The sequence below is a fragment of the Ornithorhynchus anatinus genome, chromosome 17, assembly GCF_004115215.2.
Source record: "Ornithorhynchus anatinus isolate Pmale09 chromosome 17, mOrnAna1.pri.v4, whole genome shotgun sequence".
NCBI classification, from domain to species: domain Eukaryota; kingdom Metazoa; phylum Chordata; class Mammalia; order Monotremata; family Ornithorhynchidae; genus Ornithorhynchus; species Ornithorhynchus anatinus.
The window spans coordinates 13,194,728-13,218,475 of record NC_041744.1 but is presented as its reverse complement, the minus strand read 5'-3'; the positions used below and the strand labels follow the sequence as shown (position 1 = coordinate 13,218,475).

The 23,748-nt window shown below is 42.7% G+C and overlaps 1 protein-coding gene across 4 annotated transcripts in view; it reads left to right on the top strand.

Annotated features, from left to right (window-relative positions):
* Window positions 1-23,748, top strand: part of BCAS3 (BCAS3 microtubule associated cell migration factor) — a 633,137-nt gene that overhangs the window by 268,072 nt on the left and 341,317 nt on the right. For all 4 annotated transcript variants that reach the window (XM_029081827.1, XM_029081826.1, XM_029081825.1 and 1 more), the window contains 3 exons: window positions 6,982-7,106; window positions 10,727-10,892; window positions 12,063-12,163. In XM_029081827.1, coding sequence (XP_028937660.1) covers window positions 6,982-7,106; window positions 10,727-10,892; window positions 12,063-12,163 — 392 coding nt within the window. The remainder of the gene's footprint in view (window positions 1-6,981; window positions 7,107-10,726; window positions 10,893-12,062; window positions 12,164-23,748) is intronic.

Below are 23,748 nucleotides of genomic sequence, written 5' to 3'. Positions count from 1 at the left end.
CAAATGCCATCATTATTATTATTTGTTAAGCGCTCACTATGTGCCAAACACTGTTCTAAGCGCTGGGGTAGATACAAGGTAATCAGGTTGTCCCAGTCTTCATCCCCATTTTACAGATGAGGTAATAGAGGCACAGAAAAGTTAAGTAGCTTGCTCATGGACACACAGCGGGCAAGTGGTGGAGCTAGGATTAGAACCCACAAACTCTGACTCCCAAGCCGGTACTCCTGTGTGCAGAGCATTGTACTAAGCCCTTGGGAGAGTGTGATACAACAGTAAATGAACACCTTCCTACCTTCACTGCCAAGAGCACTGATGGGTGTTTCTACTAAAGGGAAGTAGTGATGCCCTCCCCCAACCCCCCAACTCTCTTTTAACGACTCCTTCCATGTATGTGTTGACTGTAAAAAGGCATAGGTTTTCACCTCAGCTTCTCCTGCCGTGCCAGTGGACTAGCTCAATTTACCTAGGTGAAAGAAGTCTATTCTGTTTAATGTTTAAACTGCCCTCACTTCAGCATTTAAACCTCTTCCTCAGTGTTTACTATCCATATGTCAGGCTCTTGGCTAGAAGCGTTTGAAAATGGAAAAATAGATCTTTAGCATTCGAAGTGTATTTGTCCGGCACAGAAAAACTCCAGGTAGAAAAGAATGGGTGTTAGTATAATTTAAAATGTATTAAAGAGACTCATTAACATTCATATATCCACAGCTGCCGTTGAAGTTGGAAAAAATGACTCCCTGGCTGAAAAAAGTATATAGATGTCTAGACATTTTCAATAACCTCTAGTTTCCTTTTTCTTCTTTTTAACTCTGTCATTGTATCATCCTGGATGCAGTGAATGCAGTATCTTATATTTATTGGTCCGCGAATCTCAGGACCTTAGTTAAATTGCTCCTATCTTTTGGACTCAAAAGTGTGACCATACTTGTCTTTTAATTTTTATGTATGAGTATATATATGAGGTGCTGACAGGTTAAGGTGGGAGGGTGAAAAGCTGGCACTCAAAATGAAATCAAGTCTGTCCCCACCATATTCACCAGGATAGCTTTCTGCTCAGTTGTAGTTTTGGAAGAGTTGTGGGCATTTACATAGTGAATAAAGATCAATGTTTCCATTAATGTTTTCCAAAGTACCAGTTACACCAAAATGGCATTTTCCTAACTGCTATAAGGTGTATGAAGAGTTGATTTTCTAATTTGAGGTTGGGAGACAAAGTTAAAAAAACAACCCCAAAACCAGACTGTAGAAATTTTTCTTAGATCCAAAGAATTTGAGGTAATGATCAGGAAAGAAGGAAAGAGAGAAATATCAGTAAAATGGTTAGTAGTAGAAAATTTTCCAAAATAGCTTGATTGCAATCACCACAAATACACCTCTTTTAAACATTATATATACACTTTTTTCTCCTTAGGTTGTAATCACTATTCAAAGTTTTGCCTTTCCGTCTATGAAAAATTATCCTGAGACAAAAACATTTTGGCTCAACAAAATTCTTATTTGCAAGTTGTCCCAACAAAACACTTATTTTGCAAGTTGTTCCTTCCAGACAGTGGTTTGGAAGCAATTCAGCCTACTGCCCCCTCAACCCCCTATTCTCCAGGATTCTCTTGAATTTGTGATCTGAAAGTAGGTTTGCAATTTACAACAAATAGTGAGGTGAGCCTAAGTTGTCCCCATTTCTTTTGGAGGTAGTGGGATGGACATTTGTTTGCTGATTTCTCTTTCTTTACTTTGAAATAGCAACTAATTCTCCTCATTTTCCTAGGTAGTTTGTAGTATTTTCAGATTTTTTTCCCAAGGGAGTATTCAGAATTCTCTGGATAGAATCTGTTGTTTATGCATATCATTATATGAGGATGTTCTTCACTCTAGCTAAAGCATTTCCTAAAGACACTTTGTCCAAACATGAAACATAGCTCTGCTTTAACTCTGGATCATGCAGCACACAGTAAGTTATTTTCAGGGAAGAAAACTCTTTTGATCATATATGGAAAGCAGTCCTTTATTGACTGGAATATACTATATGTCAATATAAAGAAATATTGAAATGAATACTAATAGCTAGTGGTCTGTCTTTTATATTGTGAGCTCCATGAGATACAAGAGTTATGTTTAATTTCCACAAGTATTTTCTCTCAACGCTTAGAACAATGTCCCGAACACAGTAAACACTTAATGAATACTCTAACTACTCAAAGCTTCCTCTTTCCCCTCTGGAGGAAGTGTACTTACTTTAGTACCCAAAAGGTGTTGAGAATTCAGCTCTTGTTAGCAACTGATTATTGTCTAAGACAATACGAAACAACATCAGCGTATATTCTTGTAACCCCAAGGAATGGATTTATTTTGATCAAGAATATCATTTTTCATTTTGAATGTAAAGGATGAATTTGAGGGTAGGACTTAGAGAAGACAGAGTGGGGAAAGAGGAAATTGCGGGAGCAAGAGCGGAAAGGGAAGAAAAGAGGGCGAGAAGGGAGGTACAGGGAGAAAGAGTAAGGAAAGATTTGGACTCCAGTCTAGAAACAAGAAGGCGGAGAGGGACTTGACTGAAATTTACAAAATTATGAAAATTGCGGACAGGTTGAACGTGGAACATTATTCACCCAACCAACACCCAACCACCCAACATCAGAGCAGGGGACTCCAGTTGAAGCTCAGAGGTGGTGGGTTCAGAGTAAATAGGAAAAAAAACCACTGTTACATAGCAGAGGTAAATATATGGAATTTGTTCTTACCCCAGGAGGTTGTGGTGGCAGAAAATATCAGTAGGATCAAGAGAGGTTGGGATCAATCCATGGTTGAGAGGTCTATAATGGATTTCTAGAGAGAAAAGTTGGAGGTGTTTGAATGATTGTCAGGGGTATCAGGGGTATCAGCCATTACCTGCTGTCTGGGCTTGGACCACTGGCTTGATCCAGTAATGGTATTACTGATATTATCATGAAAAATCAAGGACTTAAGTTACTTGCTGAGAAGCAGTATGGTGTAGTGGATAGAGCACGGGCCTGGGAGTCAGAAGGTCATGGGTTCTAATTCTTGCTCCACCACTTGTCTGCTGTGTGAACTTGGGCAAGTCACTTAACTTCTCTGGGCCTCAGTTACCTCATCTGTAAAAAATGGGGATTAAGAATGTGGAGCCCAGTGTGGAAAGGAACTGTGTATCTATCCTAGGACTTACAACAGTGCTTGGCACATAGTAAGCGCTCAATAAATACTATTGGATGAATGAATGAATACTACAACCACTGCACCTCCTAATGGCATTTGTTAAGTGCTTACTTTGTGCAAAGCACTGCACTAAGCATCAGGGTAGATACAACATATGTAGATCAGACACAGTCCCTATCCATGGGGCTCACAGTCTGAGAGGGAGGGAGAAAAGGTATTTTATCTCTGTCGTTTTACAGATGAGGTAACTGAGGCATAGTGAAGTTAAGTGACTTGCCTAAGGTCACACAGCAGACCCATGGCAGAGCTGGGGTTGGAACCCAAGTTCTCAGGCCCATCCTGTATCCACTGGGCCACGTTCCTTCTCATTGATTGGGGAGAAACTTCTACCTTTCTAAATTCAGAACCCGGAGGTCACTTCATGCAAAGTGCAGTTGGCATGACCCATTTAAGTCTGGGTGCAGTCAAGAGAAGTTTCTCAAACCCTCAATTTGGTTTTCCCCCAAGAGGACCTGGCCTTTCTCAGATGGCTACGGGCAGGGAACGTGTCTCCTAATTCTATTACATTGTATTCTCCCAAGCACTTAGTACAGTCCCTTGGCTTATAGTAAGCACTCAATAAATATGATTGGTTGACATTTGAGGAGATCCATGAAGAGTAGGAGGGAAATGCTGGTGGAGGAATTGGTGTCTGCCTGCCCCTTTGAATTAGTCCCATTCAAACCCATTGCAAATACATGGGAGGTGGATTTTCTGGGTCAGTTTCAAAAATAGAAACGTCACCTGGTCTTGTTACATTGGTAATTAAATGTCCCTCTTTGATTGTGGTTTAATGTTGAGGAAGCCATCTTAGTGCCTAATGGAGGGCTTCTTGAAGGGTAATGTAAGTGTTTTACTATAGGAAAGATTTTTTTTCTTATTAGAAATCACCTCCACATGGTGATCTCTGGAGGTTTCATTCCATTAGGGACAAAGATTCGTGGAGCTGGGACTAAGAAGCCTGGATTCACAGGGAGTGAAGCGAAAAGGAATAGAGAAAAGGGAGCTTAGAGAAAGCAACATTATCATTGCTATTTATTAAGTGCCTCCAATTTGCAGAGTACAGTAAAAGGCATTGGGAGCGTATAATGTGAATAGAAGAAATGGTCCCTGCCTTTAGAGCTTACAGTCAGTCAGTCAGATTTGTATTGAACACTTATTGTGTTAATAATAATAATGTTGGTATTTGTTAAGCGCTTACTATGGGCCGAGCACTGTTCTAAGCGCTGGGGTAGATACAGGGTAATCAGGTTGTCCCACGTGAGGCTCACAGTTAATCCCCATTTTACAGATGAGGTAACTAAGGCACAGAGTAGTTAAGTGACTTGCCCACAGTCACACAGCTGACAAGTGGCAGAGGCGGAATTTGAACCCATGACCTCTGACTTCCAAGCCCGGACTCTTTCCACTGAGCCACGCTGTTCAGGGTATAGTAGTGAGCGCTTAACAGTGATGGTCGTGGGCAGGGAATGTGTCTGTTTATTGTTATATCGTACTCTCCCAAGCACTTAGTACAGTGCTCCGCACACAGTAAGTGCTCAATAAATACAATTGAGTGCCTGACTGACAAGAATACACTAGAGCTGGTAAAGGCAATCACTGCTTACAGTGAGCTTACGGTAAAATTGCGGCAACCATAGGAAACAGGAGCTGAATGAATATATAACTGTAACTGTAATAAATGTCATTGCTCTGAAAAACGCTAAAGACGTCTGGCAGAATGACATGATGGAAAAGGGTGTTGTGGGCACGAAACGTGTCTACCAGCTCCATTGCACTCACCCAAACACTTAGTACAGAGCTCTGCACACAATAAGTGCTCAGTAAATACGATTGAGAAGAAAGCATAGGAAAGAAGATGAGGCATTTAGTTTTTGCCATATTGTGTTTAAATTGCCAACTATTTTAAGGTATTTTCAGGAGTGGGGCTGCTGAGGTAGATTTGCAAATCTAATGCATAGAGGTAGTAACTATATGAGGGGATAAATTCACCAAGAGAATGAGGGTAGGACCAGTAGAATAGAGGACTACCAGAATAAAGCCTTGTGAAAAACTGAGAAGGAACATTGAGTGGTAGGAAGAGAACCGGAAGGGTGTGTCAGCGAAATAGTGGCTGGGGAGAGTTTCTAGAAGAAGAGAATGATCGGAAATGCCAAAGGCAGCAGAGAGGGCAAGACATATTAGGACAGAGAAGACTCTATTAGACCGAGGTTACCGGACACCTTGTGGAATATGGTCTTTGTAGAGTAGAGGGAGTGAAAACTAGATTTCAGAGGGTCAGGAATAGAATTAGTGGAAAGAAAATGAAGGAAGTTGTTCTCAACCCATCTGGAGAGTCGGGGCAGAAAGTTTGGGAAGCATCAGGGTCGAGGGGACGGAGTCCGGGTCTGGGAGTCAGAGGACCTGGGTTCTAATCCCAACTCTGCCACTTGTCTGCTGTGTGACCTTGGGCAAGTCACTTAAACTCTCTGCAACCCAGTTTCCTAGACTGCACAACGAGGATTTCAGTACCTGTTCTCCTTCCTACTTAGGCTGTGAGCCTCATGGGAGAACAGGGACTGTGATTTTTCTGATTAACTTGTATCTCCCCCAGCCCTTAGAACAGGGCTCGACGCACAGTAAGCGCTTAACAAATACGACTTAAAAGAAAAAGACTGACGGGAGGAGATGCGGTGCTAGCCGGAGAGTACGATGGGGTCAAGGAAAGGCTTTATTTTAGTATGGAGGAAACTTGAGCCATTTGCAGCATCCCAGGAGCCTCAGGGCCCTGCCTTTTGTCACATGCTCATTTGCTGTGAGACCCTGTGTAATCCTCTGTGTCTCAGCTTCCTCCAGTGTAAAGAGAGAATAAGAAGAATAATGCTTTGCTTCCCGAGGCAATGGAGAATGTAACGAATGATTGTGAGGCCTCTGCCGATATGAATGGATTCAGTCCTGGGGAGCAGGGAGCGAGTCACAGAGGGGTTTGGAGAGAGTTGCACGATGTGGGAGTTGAGATTGGGAAAATGGGACTGGATTATTAAAAGGGCGAAAAGAGTTCCCTCTGTGCGTGTTAGGTTAAAAACCCACATTGCTCCAAGTGTGCCCCCAAAACGTATATGAAGGAGAAAGGAATCCTGTCTTGTTGCCTTCTTCAGCCCCAGGCCTTTGGCATTGAGATCTGCCTTTGACCAGTTTGATCCCTGAACACAATAGACACATCATTTGCAGAGGAAAAAGGAAGAGAAATACCAAATAGGAAGACCAGTGCATGTAATTACATATCATTAGATTTACTACATGCACATTGCCTGCGGCATTCTGGATGAGAACATTTCTGGGTTTCATTTTGTGCTATATGGTTATTTTGATCACAATATTATGGACGTGAATGTTGTCTTCATCCTCTCATTTCGTCCCCGTGTTCCTGATCACACAACTTTAAAGTCAAACTAGAAACTGAACACCAATCACAGTTCTGTTAATGTTATTTTCCCTGTTATATCCCAAAATGCACAGGGAAATGATATCCAATCGGAAACAATTGATTTGTAATTCCAGTAGCATGTACCTTAATAAGGAATCGGTATGTTTACATTCACCTTGAAAGTTATTTCCCTGACAGACTAGTAGTATCACTAGCCAGTTAACGACTTCGTAAAGAACATAACCGGTCTTGTGCATGACCAAGCGGAGGGTGATATCAAATCTCCGAGGGTGGAATTGACAGGGAATTCATAAATTTGAGAACTACCTCATAGTCACTCGGTCATTTTCTTATTTTTAAAGCAAAACGAAACCACCTCCCCAGATCTCACCAAGCAAATCAGTGGGAGGAGAATTTTGTGTGGCGGCAATCTTTGGGACATCGAGATCATGGTTTGCAAATAATCCAGGTCTGAAGCGAGATAAAGGTATGTATATTTTAATATATCCATGTCTTTTAGCCTTTTAGAATCTGTGTTTTTCTATCTTATTCCTCATCGAGTTCTCTGTGGTCCCTGACAAGGTAATAAATCATAACGATTGTGGTATTGTTGAAGCGCTTACTCTGTGCCAGGCACTGAACTAAGCACTGGTGAAGATACATGATAACCGGGTTGGACACAGTCCCCATCCCGCATAGGGCTCACAACTTTAATCCCCATTTTACAGATGAGATAAAATGAGTGACAGAGAAGTTGTGACTTGCCAAAGGTCACACAACAGACAAGCGATGGAGCCGGGATTAGGATCCGGGTCCTCTGACTCCCCGGCCCGAGCTCTTTCCACTAGGCCACGCTGCCTCTCTTCAATGGGCGGCTTGAGGAGGTGACTTAATTGCTCTTAATTTGGGCTTCTTCAGGCCTTTGCTATCATCACTCCACATTGGTAAGAAGGCTACTCCGTTGTCATGGGTGCAAATTAATAATACAGAATATTGAGGGTTGGGGCGGGGGGTGGTCTAAGATGAACAAAGAGATGGGGTTGGTGCTGGTGAGAGGCAACGTACCTGGAGAGGCCAACCCTAGAGGTTATTAGGAGAAAAAAGAATCCTTATCTTGAGAAACAGGTCCCATTCCACCACCCCGTCACAGCCCCTGCGCTCTGGACCTAGTCCAATTCTTCCAAACGTCCTAAGAAGGGAAGGAGTAAGGTAAGTGGGGCCCAGACAAAAGAGGAAAAAAAACACCAAACAAACCTGGCCTGGCTACAACTGAGAGGACCTGGGGCCAGCATCAGACTTCGTCTCTAACAGTTTGATCCATTTGCCCGTTTTAGGGTCTGTGTAGGGTAACTGCCCAAAATGGTATTCTAAGCCACCAGTGTGAACACTCTTCAAAATCTGAACTTATTCATCCTGGCATTGAAGGGTTAGGAAGGGAAAGTCAGCCCTGTCTTTGAGTAAATTAATTGCCCATTGATCCTTTGATCAGAATTGGCATTTCTCAATGCTGTGTTCCCGCTGCTCATCATGGGTGGCAATCTTCACTGCACTAAATTTCCAGGTTATTTAATGTGGATTTAGGGGTTTTAATATATATATTTTCAGTTAGCAGATCCAAAAGACTTTGATGGTTTCAAGTGGATTTGGAGAAAGTTCCCTCCAAAACTCTAGTTCATTTTTGGTAAATGTCAAGTGGCTTTAAATCCATTTGCAGAGCAGTCATTTCCATGGGTGGTGCCAACTTCTGGGGAGAAAAAATGGATTTGGGAAGTAAAATGCGGTGATGATCTGAATTGGGAGCTTATTTCTTTTACTTTGCTTCCGTCATCAGAGAGAACAAATAACCCTAGCAAATGCTAACCAGTTCTTTCACACTGCTGAACTGTAATAATAATACCTGTAGCCAAAGTCCTTGATTTATGTTAGGTTTAATTTCCTCTAAATTGGCACTTCACAATCCAGACTGGATCGGGTGAGGGTCTGTCCCTGGATTGTGCCAAGGTCACGTGGAATCTTAGCAACACGGCTGCCTCCTCCATCTGACTTAGAACTCTCAACTTTGGGCAGTTACCCTGCACGACTTAGAACTCTATTCCCTTCCTCGTTGTCGCTGCTCACTGACCCTGTCCTGGGAGGAAGCACGTGACGTTCTCAGCAGAGATGGGAGAGGATACAGTAAAAGTCAGCAAGCCTTCCATTTCCTTATCCTATCTTCAATTTTTTATTTAATTCCACGGCCGCCTAGATGGTATCTGGAGGACCTTTTGTTGCTAGTTAAAACATTCTGTGAAGCTCAGTTTTCAATGTTTCTCCCTGCTGTTCTAATTACCCTTTTAACTTGCCTCTCCTTTATATCCCGCTGGCTAGTTAGCAGCCATTTTCAGAGTTAGTGCTGTAATTGATTCAGCTAGCGTACAGATAGGGTGACCTGCCCAGCATTCACGGGGGATTTTATATTTGCTTCTAGGTTTACTGTAAAATCTCCATGTGCCGGCAGAATCTGATTTTGTTACCGGGACCTGGGTGATTACCAAAATGCTACTTTTTGGAAGTGCTTTAATCAGTTGATCTCCCGTGGTTGTGTTGGCTTCTTTTCAACAAAGAGGCAAACGATCCCATTGGGAGTGGTGACGTTTGGTGCTGGAGGTGGGAATGCCTCCCTTGGTTCTTTTATCCTTAGTGACCTGAGCAGGTTTCAGTGGTTCTGAAAGGAGGGCAGCAGCAACCTGCTTTGGCCATTCAGCCTGCACCTCCTGTGCACTTTAAACCTGACATGGAACAGCTCCACCACTTATCTGCTGTGTGACCTTGGACAAGTCACTTAACTTCTCTGGGCCTCAGTTCCCTCATCTGTAAAATTAAGATGGGGAGCCCCATTTGGGCAGGGACTGGGTTCAACCGGATAGGTTTGTATAGACCCCAGCACTTAGTCCGGTAAAAGCTTAACGTATTCCATAAAAAACAAAATAAGTCATCTCCCCTTTTGCCAAACAGAGGCCGGATCCTTTGACCTACTGACTTGATTTAGTAGCAGGACAAAAGCAAGGGTTAGATCTGTATCCTGCGTTCTGGATCAGTTGCCTCACCTCTGTAGTCTTCCAAAGCCATAACACTTTTGGTGTGTATTAAGCACTTACTGTGTGGCAACACATTGTGCTAAGGACTGGGGTGAATACAGGGTACTCCAGTCCCATATTGGACCCAGGCAAAGGGAAAGGGAATCTTATCCTCATTTTACTGATGAGAACCCAGGCACAGAGAGGTTAAGGGACTTTCCCAAGGTCACACAGCTGGCCAGTTGCAGAAATGGAACTAAAAGCCAGGTCTCAAGGCTCCGAGCCATATGCCCTTTCCTCTGAGACCGTGCACTTTCCTGCTAGAAGCCAAAGTAGGCATCCGAGAGAACTTCTGGTTCTTTGCTGAAGTCTCAAGACCATACGGACGTAGTAAATAACTTTTGAAAAGTATTTTCACCAGTCTTCACCTTTTGTGGGTACTTAGGGGGGCAGCTGTCTCACTATTCCTCCAAACATTCTTTTGTCTCTAAAAGAAACAGTGTGGCGTAGCGGATAGAGCATGGGCCTGGGAGTCAGAAGGACCTGGGTTCCAAGGCCGGCTCTGTCACATGTCTGCTGTGTGACCTTGGGCAAGTCACTTCACTTCTCTGTGCCACAGTTACCTCATCTGAAGATGGCGATTAAGACTATGAGGCTTATTTGGGACAGGGACTGTGTCCAACCTGATTAGTTTCTATCTACCCCCATGTTAGTACAGTGCCTGGCAGATGCTTAACAAATATCGTAAAATAGCATACAGCACTTATGTACCTATCTAAAATGTATTTATATTCATGTCCTTCTCCCCCTCTAGACTTTAAGCTTGTTGTGGGCAGGGAATGGGTTTGTTATATTTTCATACTGTATTCCCCCAAGCCCTTAGTAAGGTCTCTGCACACAGTAAGTGCTCAATAAATATAGCTGACTGACTTTAAAAAACAAAACAAAAATGGTAGGATCCTGAGCTGTTGCGGATATTGTTCTGAACCAGTTTGGACACTTCTTATATGGTGACATCATTAACCTGGATTCTGCTTCTCCTTTTGCACAGATCAGTCCAAGCAGTTCGTGGTTGAATCCCTGTACATTATCAGCTGTTACGGGACCCTGGTGGAGCACATGGTGGAGCCTCGACCGCTCAGCACAGCCCCCAAGATTAGCGACGACACGCCCCTGGAGATGATGACCTCGCCTCGGGCCAGCTGGACCCTGGTTAGGTAGGGTCTTCTCTGGAACCCCATTTTCCCTATCACTCAGTCAGTCGTATTTATTGAGCACTTACTGTGTACAGAGCAATGTACTGGGTGTTTGGGAGAATACAGTATACTTGAATACTCTCAGGTGCTTTCGCTCTACCTTTACCTTGGTTTTGAGTTTTCCTTATGCAAAATTTAATCCTCCTTCATGCTCACGGAGGGCACACATGGAGTGGAGTCGAGGGAACACGTTCAGTAAAGTCGAAATGAATGTGAGTAGCTCTGTTTGTTGCCGCTAAAGGCATTCCAAAATGCAGTGGATGGGACAGCAGCTAATGGTTGGAGCTGTGTTTGGTAAAGTACCAGAATCCAGCTCCGAAAGGCCTAATGATTTGGATCCGAACAATCAAAAACAGGAAGAAAGAAAAGAATATCCTGAAAATAGCTTGGGGTGGAGAATCCAGAAGAGGCAGAGAGATTACTCCCGATGGGTGTGGAAGAAAACAAACAAAAATGGCTGTAAAATTGTTGCTTGTGCTTTGGGCATTTTAAAATCATCTTCTATTGATTTTTGGGAGGCTCCAACGTTCTTCAGTGCCTCTCATTTCTGGATTGGATTAATCGATAGCTGTTTACCAAGCTATTTAGGAGTGGGCAGCCCTAATTAAAATTACAGCAGCGCTCTTGCCAAAACGAGTGACTTATTATGAAAATGCACATGCTAATTAGATCAGTAAATAAGCCATAAATTTACGCAGTCCTTGCTTTTCACAGCTTTTTTTAGCTAGTTGATTAAAAAAAATTTGCAAACCCCATCAACAAGAGTTTTAAAAAACCACAAACACAAAACACACCAAAGATGAAAATTCCCACAGCCCATTGTAAATGGGTATGATTAGACAGGACTGAAGTCATTCAGTTCTAATGTTCAGGCCCCACAATTTTCTACAATGTCTCGATCTGCCTTTTCACAGGCCGCATAATCAGTTAGCAAATGTTGGCTCCACGCTTCTCGTGGAAGTTGGCTCCCTGTTTTAACAGATGGCCGTGTGTTTCAGCACTCCAGCAAGCTCATTTTAATGACTATAAACATCGTTTGTTTATATCAGTGATTATACGTGATGACAGTGACGGTGATTTACATTCCCCCTATTAAGCTTAAATATTAATATTCGTGTGTTATTCCCTTAGAACCCCGCAGTGGAATGAACTGCAACCGCCATTTAATGCAAACCATCCTCTGCTCCTCGCTGCAGATGCAGTTCAGTATTATCAGTTTCTGCTCGCTGGCTGTAAGTAACGTTGAAGGGGTGGCTTTTCTTCTACCGTATTTTCGCATCTAGCATTGTGGGGTCGACTTTTCAAAGCAGCTGGGCAAATTAGCAGTGGCCCGTAGACCCAGAGCTCGAAAAAAGCTAGGCCAGACCTATAAGCGGTTGGGCTCTGTGGGTAAGGTGATTGATAAATTCCCATTTCCGATCCTGTAGTTTCACAATTGCTCGCTCTCCCTGCCCATTATATACACACAAGTATGACCCTGATTGTTGAAGCTTGAGGAAAGTTTGAGGACCGTGAAAGGTTATGGGGAAAGGAATATTAAAAAAAAACCAAAAAAAAAACCCCAAAACAAGCAAGCAAACAAAAAAATGCCTTCTACTAGCCTGCTTCCCACTAAGTAGCGTGGCAACTATTGTTTCTTAAATGTGTGTGGTAGAAATTTGTTTTCCTGTAGATAATGGACTGATCCACATTTCTATCAACTTCTCAATGGAAAAATGTTGCTGGTCAATTTGAGTTTTATAGGCGGAAAGGTGGTTAATCTAAAGTCACATGTTAGTTTCTTCATTAGAAAATGCATGTTTGTTTCAGCTATCTCCTGCGTTTCAGCCCCCAAATTTGCAGCAGAGCTATGGCATGAGAGGTGGAATTTTAAATTGAGAAGTCCATGCAGTCATTTTTCTCAAGAGGCATGAACAATTTAATTTTTATTATTCAGCTTGTGGTCACAGAATTAAAAATACCTTATAGTCACAATTCAATTTTGCAAAATGGAATGAACCTCCAATTTTACTTGATGATTCTGGGTACTGCTTATTTTTAAAAAGTATCCTAAAACTGAAATTGACATTTCGTTGTGAGGTTATACTGTAGGTACTTATTTATCTTGCCTCGTTGAATTGTAGCAAGTGAACAAAAATCTTTTTATAGCCAATGTATATTTGCCTTAGATTGTGGTACAGGCTACACAGCAATACGGTACTGTGCACTAAAATCATTTACAGACTTTTTTTCTTAAAAGCACAAAGCACATTCAAACAAAACTAAACAGCAAAGTCAAAATAGTGTACATTTTACATTTAAGTTGCAATAATCAGCCACATTCTGGTGCTGCATGGATTTTGAGCTTCTTTGCGGCTAAAGCTTCATCTTCCTAGAATTCAGGGCCACTCTTTTCCATAGGAGGCAGTTTTTGGTTTCGTATCAGAATGGATATAATAATAATAATAATGTTGGTATTTGTTAAATGCTTACTATATGCAGAACACCGTTCTAAATGCTGGAGTAGTACAGGGTAATCAGGATATCAACAGCATTTATTGACCACATTCTATGTGCAAAGCACACTGCTAGGTCATTGGAAAACTTATAGAGTCCTGGCCTCAAGGACCTTGCAGCCCCATACGAAAGAACGGTGGACATGGGCAAGTATTTAGAAAGTTAAAAAGAATATGAGACCAGAAACAAATGATACAGACAAATGGATGCATAAATGTATAGCAAGCAAGTAGAGTGTGTACATAACCTGTTGAGACATCTGAGTGGAATGCATAGTCAAGATGGTTATAGGGGTGGGGAAATGTGGGTGTCGGGGTGGAGAAAATGCCTTTTTCAGGAGAGCTCTGAATAAGGGAAGAGACATAGTTTGGCAAAAAGATTTGAGTAGTAGAGAGGGGGAAGAGAAGGCTCCTCCTCCTCCTGCTGTGTGACCCTGGACAAGTTTCTTAACCTCTCTGTGGCTCAGTTACCTCATCGCTAAAATGGGGATTAAGACTGTGAGCCCTATGTGGGACAGGGACTGTATCCAACCTGATTGCCTTGTGTCTATCCCAGCGCTTAATATAATGCCTGGCTTAACAAATGCTATTTTACAGAAAGAAAAAGACCAGGGCCGGTAAGGAGATTTTCTTGGTAGTAGTGAGGAATGCAAGTGTGGGTCTATCAGGAAGGAAAGGAAGTCCTTGAAGCTGATTGTCAGAAGTTCGAAACATGCTTTACCTGTAGATATATAAACTTCCTTTTTTTGCCTCATGCCTCAGTAGTAACTGCACTCAGCAAAGAGGGTATATTACTGGAATCAACAAAACCAGAAGGCCCATGTGAGGGTGTCCTGAGGACTCCAGACGGCACTCTCATTCAGTTCTCAGGAAATCCATTAAACATAGACTGATTGTGAGCCTCCCCGCCCCTGAGGGGCAGGGAACATGTCTGATACAGGGACCATGTCTGATACCTACCTGTGTATTCTTTCCCAGCGTTTAGTACAGTGCTGTGCATAGAGTAAGCACTTAAATACTCTGCCATAACTCAGGGCTGGAGTGAGGAGTAGCCAAAAATGCTGACTTTAGTCCTACCCATAGGGTAGAATCAAAGATCCCAGGCTCTCTAAAAAGAGTGGGGAAATTCACTGAAAGCCAGTACAGAACTGTGTTTAATTGGGATCCATACTATCGCAGCAGCATGGCCTTGAGGATAGAACCCAGGCCTAGGAATGATGGATTCTAATCCCAGCTCTACCACTTATCTGCTGTGTGACCTTGAGAAAGTCACTTTACTTCTCTGCGCTTCAGTTCCCTCATCTGTAAAATGAGGATCAAGACTGTGAGCCCGGTATAGGTCAGGGACTGTATCCAACCTGATTTGTTTGCATTTCCCCTCAGTGCTTAGTACAGTGCCTGGCACATAGTAAGTGCTTAACAAATAGCACAATTATTATTATTATTAGTTGGTTCCCAGGGTATCTCCTGAATTTTACTGTCAGGGAATTAAGCCCCAGGGAAATCAGTGGCTTAGGCAAGGTCATGCAGAAAGTATGTGGAAGAGTTGAGAATTTCTGCAACAGAAAGGACACTTTTGCAATAGAGGAAAATAATTTCTGTACAGAGTACAATGGTTCAAAACAAAGAAGGGTCTCCAAGTTGGATACTGAAATATTTCTCCATAGGGGAAGTAGGCTGTTAGTTTGATTGTCAGGGCAAAATGTGCCGACGTATTACATGACTGAAGCAATTAAATATGCAAAATGTGGACATCTGGGTCAAAAGAGTAAAAGCCTGAAATCCAATTGGTAAAAGCATCCTTGGCGCCAGGTTTGGGAGAGTGCCTCAACTGACCGCCTGAGGCACCTTTTTGAGAGTTAAAGCACCACCGCCAGGGTCAAGGCTAGAGAGTCTCTCACTTTCAAATTCCCCTTGTGGGAGCCTTATGGAAAGGGGCATCCTGCCCATTTAAATCGCAGGGAGTCCAGGTTCTCGGTGCCAGCAAACTTTTCAGCTGCTCTCGGCCATTATCGAAAGTCGACTTACTATTTCCCAACTTGGTCCTAGGTTCCCATTTGTCCATGGCCGTATTTTTGCGTGGTTGAAAAAAAAATCCCTTCAAGCGGTCTTAGAACTCTATCTGAGGACGAAAGAACCACTGCAGCTTTAAACCAGCCATCACTGGTTCTTCATTTTGTTTTATTTGTGTCTGTTAATGAAATGGGAGGAACATTCCAGGTACTATAATGACACTGACCCATAAAGAAAAATAGTAAAACAAAGTTCTGCCTCAGCAAGATAGACGAACAGATTATACTGCTAGCCCTCGGACTTGTGACTCCACCTCCTCGATGTCGGTGAGCGTGTGAGACCACTATGAAACTGACCATCCACTCCTCAGTTGTGAGTCTTAAAAGACAGATTTTTTTTTTTTTACAGTGCTTGTTAAGCACTTACTATGTACCAGGTGCTGTACTAAGTGCCGGAGCAGAATAATCAGGTTGAAAACAGTCCCGGACCCACAAGGGGCTCACAGTCTAAGTCCAAGGGAGAAAGATTCCTTGCTGCCTTGCACCACCTGTCACTGTTTTGAGATTGCCTCTTGGTACCCCCAAATTCCCACAGCCTGTGCTCATGGAGAGCAAACTTCCTCAGGTGGGAAGGAGAACATGGGTTTCATCCACCCTTTCAAGGAGTTTGGGCTGGATCGGAGCAGAGGAAACCCAAATTCAGGATTCGTTACAAAATACTGGTTGGGTTATCTATGTCCAGTTGCTATGGAAAGGATAATTAAGCAGTAAGTTAACACTACTCTTGTTTTCTCTTAAGCAGTAAACCAACTACTGTAATTGCTGTTCACTAACAAAGGCGTTTTCATTTGCGAGCTTTGTCTTGCCAAAACTGGCCAGGCAGAGGAACAACCCATTGCATCTCAGCCAAAACTGAACTTAAAAAGAATACGATCCGAAGGAGGACAGTGACTCTTCACTTAGTCTCCTTTATGGGTTCCAGAACCCTAAATGAAAAACAGGACTAAACGATTGGAGTTGAGTAAGTTTCATTTGGGAAGGAAAAGTTCCCAGGATTAGTAGAAATCGGTCCTTTGCCCTCGTGCCCTTGAGTGATTTGGCAGCAGCCTGACAATTAACTTCTTTCTTTGTGAGGAATCATTTCTGATCTTTTCTCAAGTCGCCAATGGGGAGAAGCTGAGCATTTCCTTCTGGTAATCTGAACAAAGCAGTTCAGATTGTATGAAATGATAATGACAGCACTCTTGGTACCCGGCTGACCATCAGCATGGGCTTTGGGCTGTAGTGCTTATTTGAGAGTCAGTTGTGAACGTAGTTTATTTGCTTAACTTCACTTACACAGATTTAAAATGCTTATAACATTATTCCCTTGGCTTGGAAGAAACAACGCCTCTGAACTAGAGCAAAGTGCCAGTATACACCTATAAATGATGAGCCCCTGTTCTTATATAAAATTTTGCAGGGAAAGTATGTATTGATGTGATGCTGGGATTGGGGGTAAACATCCATTGTCATTACCACTATTGATGTAATGCCATATTAAGGACTAAGAGGGTTTGCTTAGTATGGCAAAGGTAGACCTTTGAAATTTGGGCAAAAGATATTTTAAGTAATTAAGACTGCCTGAGTTAGTTAATGGAACCTCAGGTGGACATAATGTGCGATAGATGCAATCAACAGTAAGTAAATTGGGCTGTTGAGGGGAAATACACCTAGATAGTAGTTGGAATATACATTTGTAGGCTCGCTTGGTGCAGAGCACCATTTCCTTCTTAGGGAAGTGATACATTCCCACCCACAAGGAGCTTACACTGTAATGGGGGAGGCAGAATGAAAATATTTAGAACTGGAGTAGTCTAAATAAATAGTTGAAGGTACATGTGAACAAACCTATATATAAAAGTGCTGAGGATGGGTATAAATGAATTCATAAGTGCTAGAGTTGGCTGATGGGTTTATGCAGTTGAGGGTGCTGGGAAATTAATCGCTAAAGTTTAGGTGGCAGGGGGTGGGTGGATTTTAGTAAGACTGAATGTGGAGAGAGCTGTGGTCTGTTGGATTTGAGGAGGGATGAAGTTCCAACCCAGGGGAACAGCATGAATGAGGGAATAGAGGTGGAAAATTTGAAAGTGGGGTACAGTTATAAGTCTAGCTTGGGAGGAATGAGGAGCTTCTTGTGTTGTTGCATCTGTACCATATTTCATACAGTAAAGGAATCATGCCTGATTCTGGAATAAGTAGTTTCTTGTGTTGTTGCATCTGCACCGTATTTAATACAGTAAAAGGATCATGCCTGATTCCCAAGCAGGTAATCTTTCCCAGAGCTTAATACTGTGCTCTGCACACGGTAAGCATTTAACAAATACTATCATTACTACTACTGTTACTCAAATAGCAATGAATAATAAGGATATAAATCATCTGCTAGTGGTAGATGTAGTAAAAACTATAGGAATTTGTATACAAAAGTGCATCCGCCTTCTGTCCCAATAATTCTCATTGAATCAATGATTACTACAGTGCAATTTTCCCATAAGACAAGGTCCTTCAAGAACACAAACCTGCCAGGACAGGAGATCTCCTTTTATTTTACTCAAGGTCACACGAGACACAGGTAAAACTAGGAGTACATTCTAGAAGTCTTATATTATTCTCCCTTAGTCAGACCTCTGGTCTTCCTTCACTGTTTTTCTTGAATCAAAGGCCAATAAATGCCACGATAATAAGAACAACTTTTGGTAAGGGATTTTTTGATTACCAGCACACTCGTAACTGTCTGAATCACTTTGTTTCTGGAACATTGGCAATCTATAATGGAATATGGAGAATATAGGGCAATTGCACTAAAGTTTAGGACCTGGGGGTTATTATGCTTTTTTAAATGGTTCAAGCTTATCCTTGAATAAACAGTTCTATAGCAAACTGGGTTGCTTTTTCAAATATAAATTGGCCCCATTCTTGGTGGTGGAAAATGTTAAACTCATATTTCACTAAGGGTAATGTAGTGCACAGGCAAGTTATCCTCTCTGTGGTCTCAAACAAAAATATGGCAGAAAATGGGCCACATTACTAAAGTTGTGGGAGTTCCTTTCTAACTGGCAAGCCATGTGACCTAGTGGATAGAGCCCGGACCTGGGAGTCAGAGGGTCTGGGTTCTAATTCCAGCTCCACAACTTGCCTGCTGTAGGACCTTGAGCAAGGCACTTAACTCTTTTGTACCTCAGTTACCTCATCTGTAAAATGGGGATCAAGACTGTGAGCTCGATGTGAGATGTGGACCTGAACAGCTTGTATCTACCCAAGCGCTTAGTACAGTGCCTGGCACAGAGTAAACACTTAACAAATACCATTAAAAAAAGACAGAGAAGGAAAAGCAGACAAATATCCATAGGTGACATTCTGTTATATCACACCTCACTCCTCTAAGGCCAACCCCCATTCACTGTACTTCAGTGTCACCTACCTCACTGGCAACCTGTTGCCTCCATCTTCCCTCTGGCCTGGAACTCCTTCCCACTTCGTATTCTACTGACCTCCACTCTCCCCACCGTCAAATATCCCCTCCAAGAGGCCTTCCCTGACTGACCCCTTGTTTCCCCGCACTTCTTGCCCCCATTTCTGCATTGGCTGTGCACCTGGGTCTGTACCCCTTAAGCATTTTGATATTCACCCCTCCCCACTACCTGCCAGCACCACAGTAATTATGCTCATATCATCTGTAAGCTCCCATGAGGGCAGGGTTGGTGTCCACCAACTCTCTTTCATCATACTCTCCCAAGTGCTCAGTAAGTGCCCCCCGAAACCATTGACTGGTTGACTGAAGAGACATTTACCACAACGTTACCAGCTGGATAGAGAGCAGAGTGAGGAGAATCGGACCTCCTAAATTTGCCATCCTCCCCCTTTTAAAATCTCCTCACATTCATCGGCTATTCAGCTCCATAGTCTAAAGTTTCTTCATCTGAGCAATAAGAACCACTTCCTGTCTCTCTAGAAACAGGCCTTAGGATCCTGGTTTGGTGAAGGGAGTTGCAGGACAAACATCTGAGGTTTTTTTTAATTTCCTGTATTCACGACCTCTGGATTAGAGAGTGTTGGGAAAGTGAATGTTGCTGATCAACATCGAAAACTTCTGTTGTAATAGTTCAAATACCCCAAGCTGCATTTCAGAGCTTGGAAGACCCCCCCCGTCTTCACAGCACCCCCCGTTCTCCCCCCTGCAGCAAAAAGTTATTTTCACTAAAGAGAAGGTAACAGCCCAAATAAACTTAGCCCCTGAAGTAAAACTGAAATGTGGGGTGACCCTTTATGTATTGGTGCCTGTTGTGAGAGCACTGTTCAGAGAAGTCTGAAAGCCAAGAACCAGCTCACTATTGGATTGCGTGCGTTCTCTTTTCTTCCCAGGTAATGTCAGGGGGTGTAATTAACCTCAAATAACAAGGTGGAGTTAGCTTTCATGGATGGCAGATCAGGCATTTTCAGGTGCTCATTGAGAGGTCTTTGTGGGGATTTTTTCTTTAAACTAAAGGGGCAAGTGGTTGAAAAGTGAGGTCAGAGCAGCCACATATGAAAATCAGCTCTCTCCTTTTTAAAAAATGATATTTACTAAGTGTTTACTATGTGCCAGGTACTGTACTAAGTTCTGGGGTAGGTCCAGTGCTTAGTACAGTGCCTGGCACATAGTAAGTGCTTATCAAGTTCCATCATTATTATATGTTAAGCAGTTTGAACACAGTTCCTCATTTTGCAGATGAGGTAACAGGAGCTCAGAAAAGTTAAGTGACTTGCCCAAGGTCACACAGCAGGCAAGAGGCTGAGCCAGGATTAAAACCAAGGTCACTGTGACTCCCAGTTCCAGGCTCTTTCCACTAGTCTATGCTGCTTCTCGTGACTTGAGTTAGAAGCACTTACCTAATAAGTTGAAATATTATTTTCCTTTAAGGAGAGATAACAGTATCACACCCTAATTACAATAATAATAATCATCATAGTATTTGCTAAACACTTATCATGTGCCAAACACTGTACTAAGCGCTCTGGGATAGATGCAATATAAACATCAGATAGTTCCTGCCCCACATGGGGCTCACGGTCTGAGGAGAGAATGGGGGTATTTGATCTCCATTTTACAGATGAAACTGAGGTGTATCCCATAGCCTTCAGCCTTGGATGGTCCTGAAGGGTCCTCGAAGTTAGCAGATCTATTCATTGGGTGCCAGACTGGTTTATCTGAATGATTGGGGGAGGGACATTTTCTCTTATAAACCACAAACCTTCAGAAGTACCAAACACATTTCACTGCATAGTATTCAGAAAGAGTCACTCCCAAAGTCCACAGATGTGCATCTGGGTGGGCTCTGGCTAACCATGGATTAAAACGTGGGCGACACAGGTTTGGCTCCGGTTGAGGAGATGAAGGAATGTTTCTACTGTTAATGCTGATGGTGCAGTCCACGTGGCGTCAAGTGACTGTGAGGCAGGGGCAACCTCCAGCAGTTCCTCCTTGGCCGGGAGCTAGATCATCTCACCAAAGCAGGGTGTAGCATGGACATATTTTAAGAGGATCACAGGTTCGGGATCTCTTTTAGGTGAGGTGAGGTCAGTACTCTTAATATTTGGGATTTTGATAGCACATTTCCCCCCCCAAAGTTCAGGCTGCTAATTTATCTTCTTTGCTGCTGCACCGTGAATAACAAGAGACGGGTGATTATCTGAGACCCACCCAAATGAAAAGACTTACCCAGAGACACCCAGTAGTGTAATCTTCCCCTTACCCCCCTCATTCATTCATTCGGTCATATTTGTTGAGCGCTTACTATGTGTAGAACACTGTACTTCCCGCTTCTTCTTTCTTCCCATTTTGAATGACTCCCAGCTCAGTGGTCTAACTAGTATATACCACTTTTTTTCTTCCCCATTTACCTTCTACCTCTCTTTTCCTTTCCTTTTCCTTTTTGCTCTTTCCCTTCTTCTTCCTTGAGTTATTTTGCTGTTCCTTCTCCTTTCTTCTCTTCCGTGCTTCTACTTGGCATTCTTTTTCTCTCTCCCTCTCCTTCACCCTTCTCTTTGTTTCCCCATTCTTTTCCTCCTCCTGATTCCTCTTCCTTCTCCTTTTCCTTTGCACTGTTTCCTTCTTTCTTCCCCTCCCCATCTCTCTCCCACCTGGGGAGACCAGGATTCTGTTCACCTTATGCACATTCCGCTGCCATGCAGAAAAAAAAAGCCTCTGGCATATTTCTTTTTACCCAGGAAGCTCTTTTTCTCGGCACAGGCTGAGGTCACTATTTTAGAATAACTTGCTTGGCCTGTTGTTGTTTGGGTTTGAGCCTCCTGCTGGTGCCACCGTACACTCTTGGCAGTGAGACAAAACACACAACCTTGATCTGTACCATCAAGGTCAGCAGTGCTGCCCTGAAGAAGTAATTCCATCTGCAGAAGATCTCAGAGGGGCCCTAGGTCTTTCCGTGGCATAGGGTTTAGAGGAAGATCTCTCCCTTACACAAAATCCCTGACTTGGACCTAACATCCTGGGTTACATCACTGTTGTGGCATATACCAAGCGGGAGCGGAACTCGGCATTATTTCCCTACATTGTCTGAAGTAAATATTTGTGTGAGGGTGGTAAGGTGGATGGGAAACAAAGAGATATGTATCTCTTATAGAGGAAGTTTGAAATGAAGCGCTTGTTCCAAAAATATTTATAGCTCATTGTTAACCAGAGTCTGATATACTGTTACTGAAATCTGAGAGGGCTCACACTATCTGCAGAAATCCAGAGGGTGCTTGTTAGGGTTGTGGAGTACATATGTGTCCACTTGGTGGGTGCCTTGGAGAAGATTTTCGGTCCTTTGGATTGAGAGACCCCCGTAGAGGAATCTGAAACCAGTGAGTTACAGCTGAGACTGTCACCAGGATGCAATATAAAATTGGGAGCATCACTTAGCCTCTTAGTTCACTGGTGTCCTTGCTCACGCAATAATATGATCTGCTTCACGGGTTGTTGTAAATGGAGTTTGCCAAGTAAGATTGAGCCTGCATTCTGTGCGGAGCACTGTGCTTAGCAGGGAGAGGATTGGTATTAGGAGAAGATTCCAGTCTAATGGGGCAGATAGGACAAACCAACCAAAGTAACCCATTCAGTGAGCCAGTGATGGGAACCCTGATGGTTTTTTTCTGACTATGGGAAAAATCCTTTCTAGTCTCAAGGTTTTACTTTCATATTCCATTTACTTTAGCTTAGCTTTTCCTTGGTACAGTCTCTTCATAAAATGGCAAAAGCCAAGTACTTCATATTAAAAGCAATCCAGCTCATCTGCTTCTTCTATCTTCAGTCATATTTATCGAGCGCTTACTGGGTGGAAAGCACCGTACTAAGCACTTATTATTAAAGTGTTGCAGATATCAGGTCAGCATGAAATCTTTCCTACTCAATTCTAGGACTATAAAAGTACCTAGTTACCTACCCCCCGTTCCCCCAATCCCCGATTGAAGGAAAATGGCATCTCAAATCAAGCAGGGTACTGTCTGCCATAGTTATTTAAAAGTTGCCTTAAATGGTTCCACATGTCCAACTAACTTTTGTCTGGGTTTATAAAGGAAGAGAGACAAATGGAACAGAAATCTCTACAGCAAGTCACTTCCATCGCTTTTCAAGTGTCGTTCTAATTTTGTTTTACATGGGATATTGACATCCTCTTGTTTCTTATCAGTCACTTTGTGATATGTTTAGTCTTTGCTGTGAACATAGGCCATAAGAAAAGAAAAGGTTCTTTTTCACTATTTTTCCAACAAATTGCTTCAGTTCGGGATGCAGAAAGGTGACCAAATAGCTTGAGATGTTGTTTCTGATTCAAAATGGTAGTTGGAGGGGGAAAACCCAAATGCTTCAGACCTCGATGAAAATTTCTTTGAAGCGAGCTTGTTTCTTCTCTCTGGTTCAGTTTTCTCTTCCGCCTTCTCCATTTTTTGTATTTTTTTAATTTTGATCCAAACATATTTTTCCTGAGTTTGAATATTCCATTAAATGGTATGCCTGGTGTAGGGACAGGGATAACCAGAGCGGGAGGGAGAACGGACACCTGTTTGTTTTTTCCCTAGAAAATATGGGCTAAAATGGAATGATCTGTCTCTGCTTACCTGCAGTAATGTAATGGGTTGACATTAGCAGTAGCTTGTGGTTCGATGTGCTATCACTTCCGTCAGGAAGGTTAATTGCCAGCAAATGACTAAATGGGAATTTAGGGTGAATGCTACAGCTGTCTGCCATGTTAGTGGTAAAAGGAGTTCTGGCGCCATTTCAGGGTCACTATT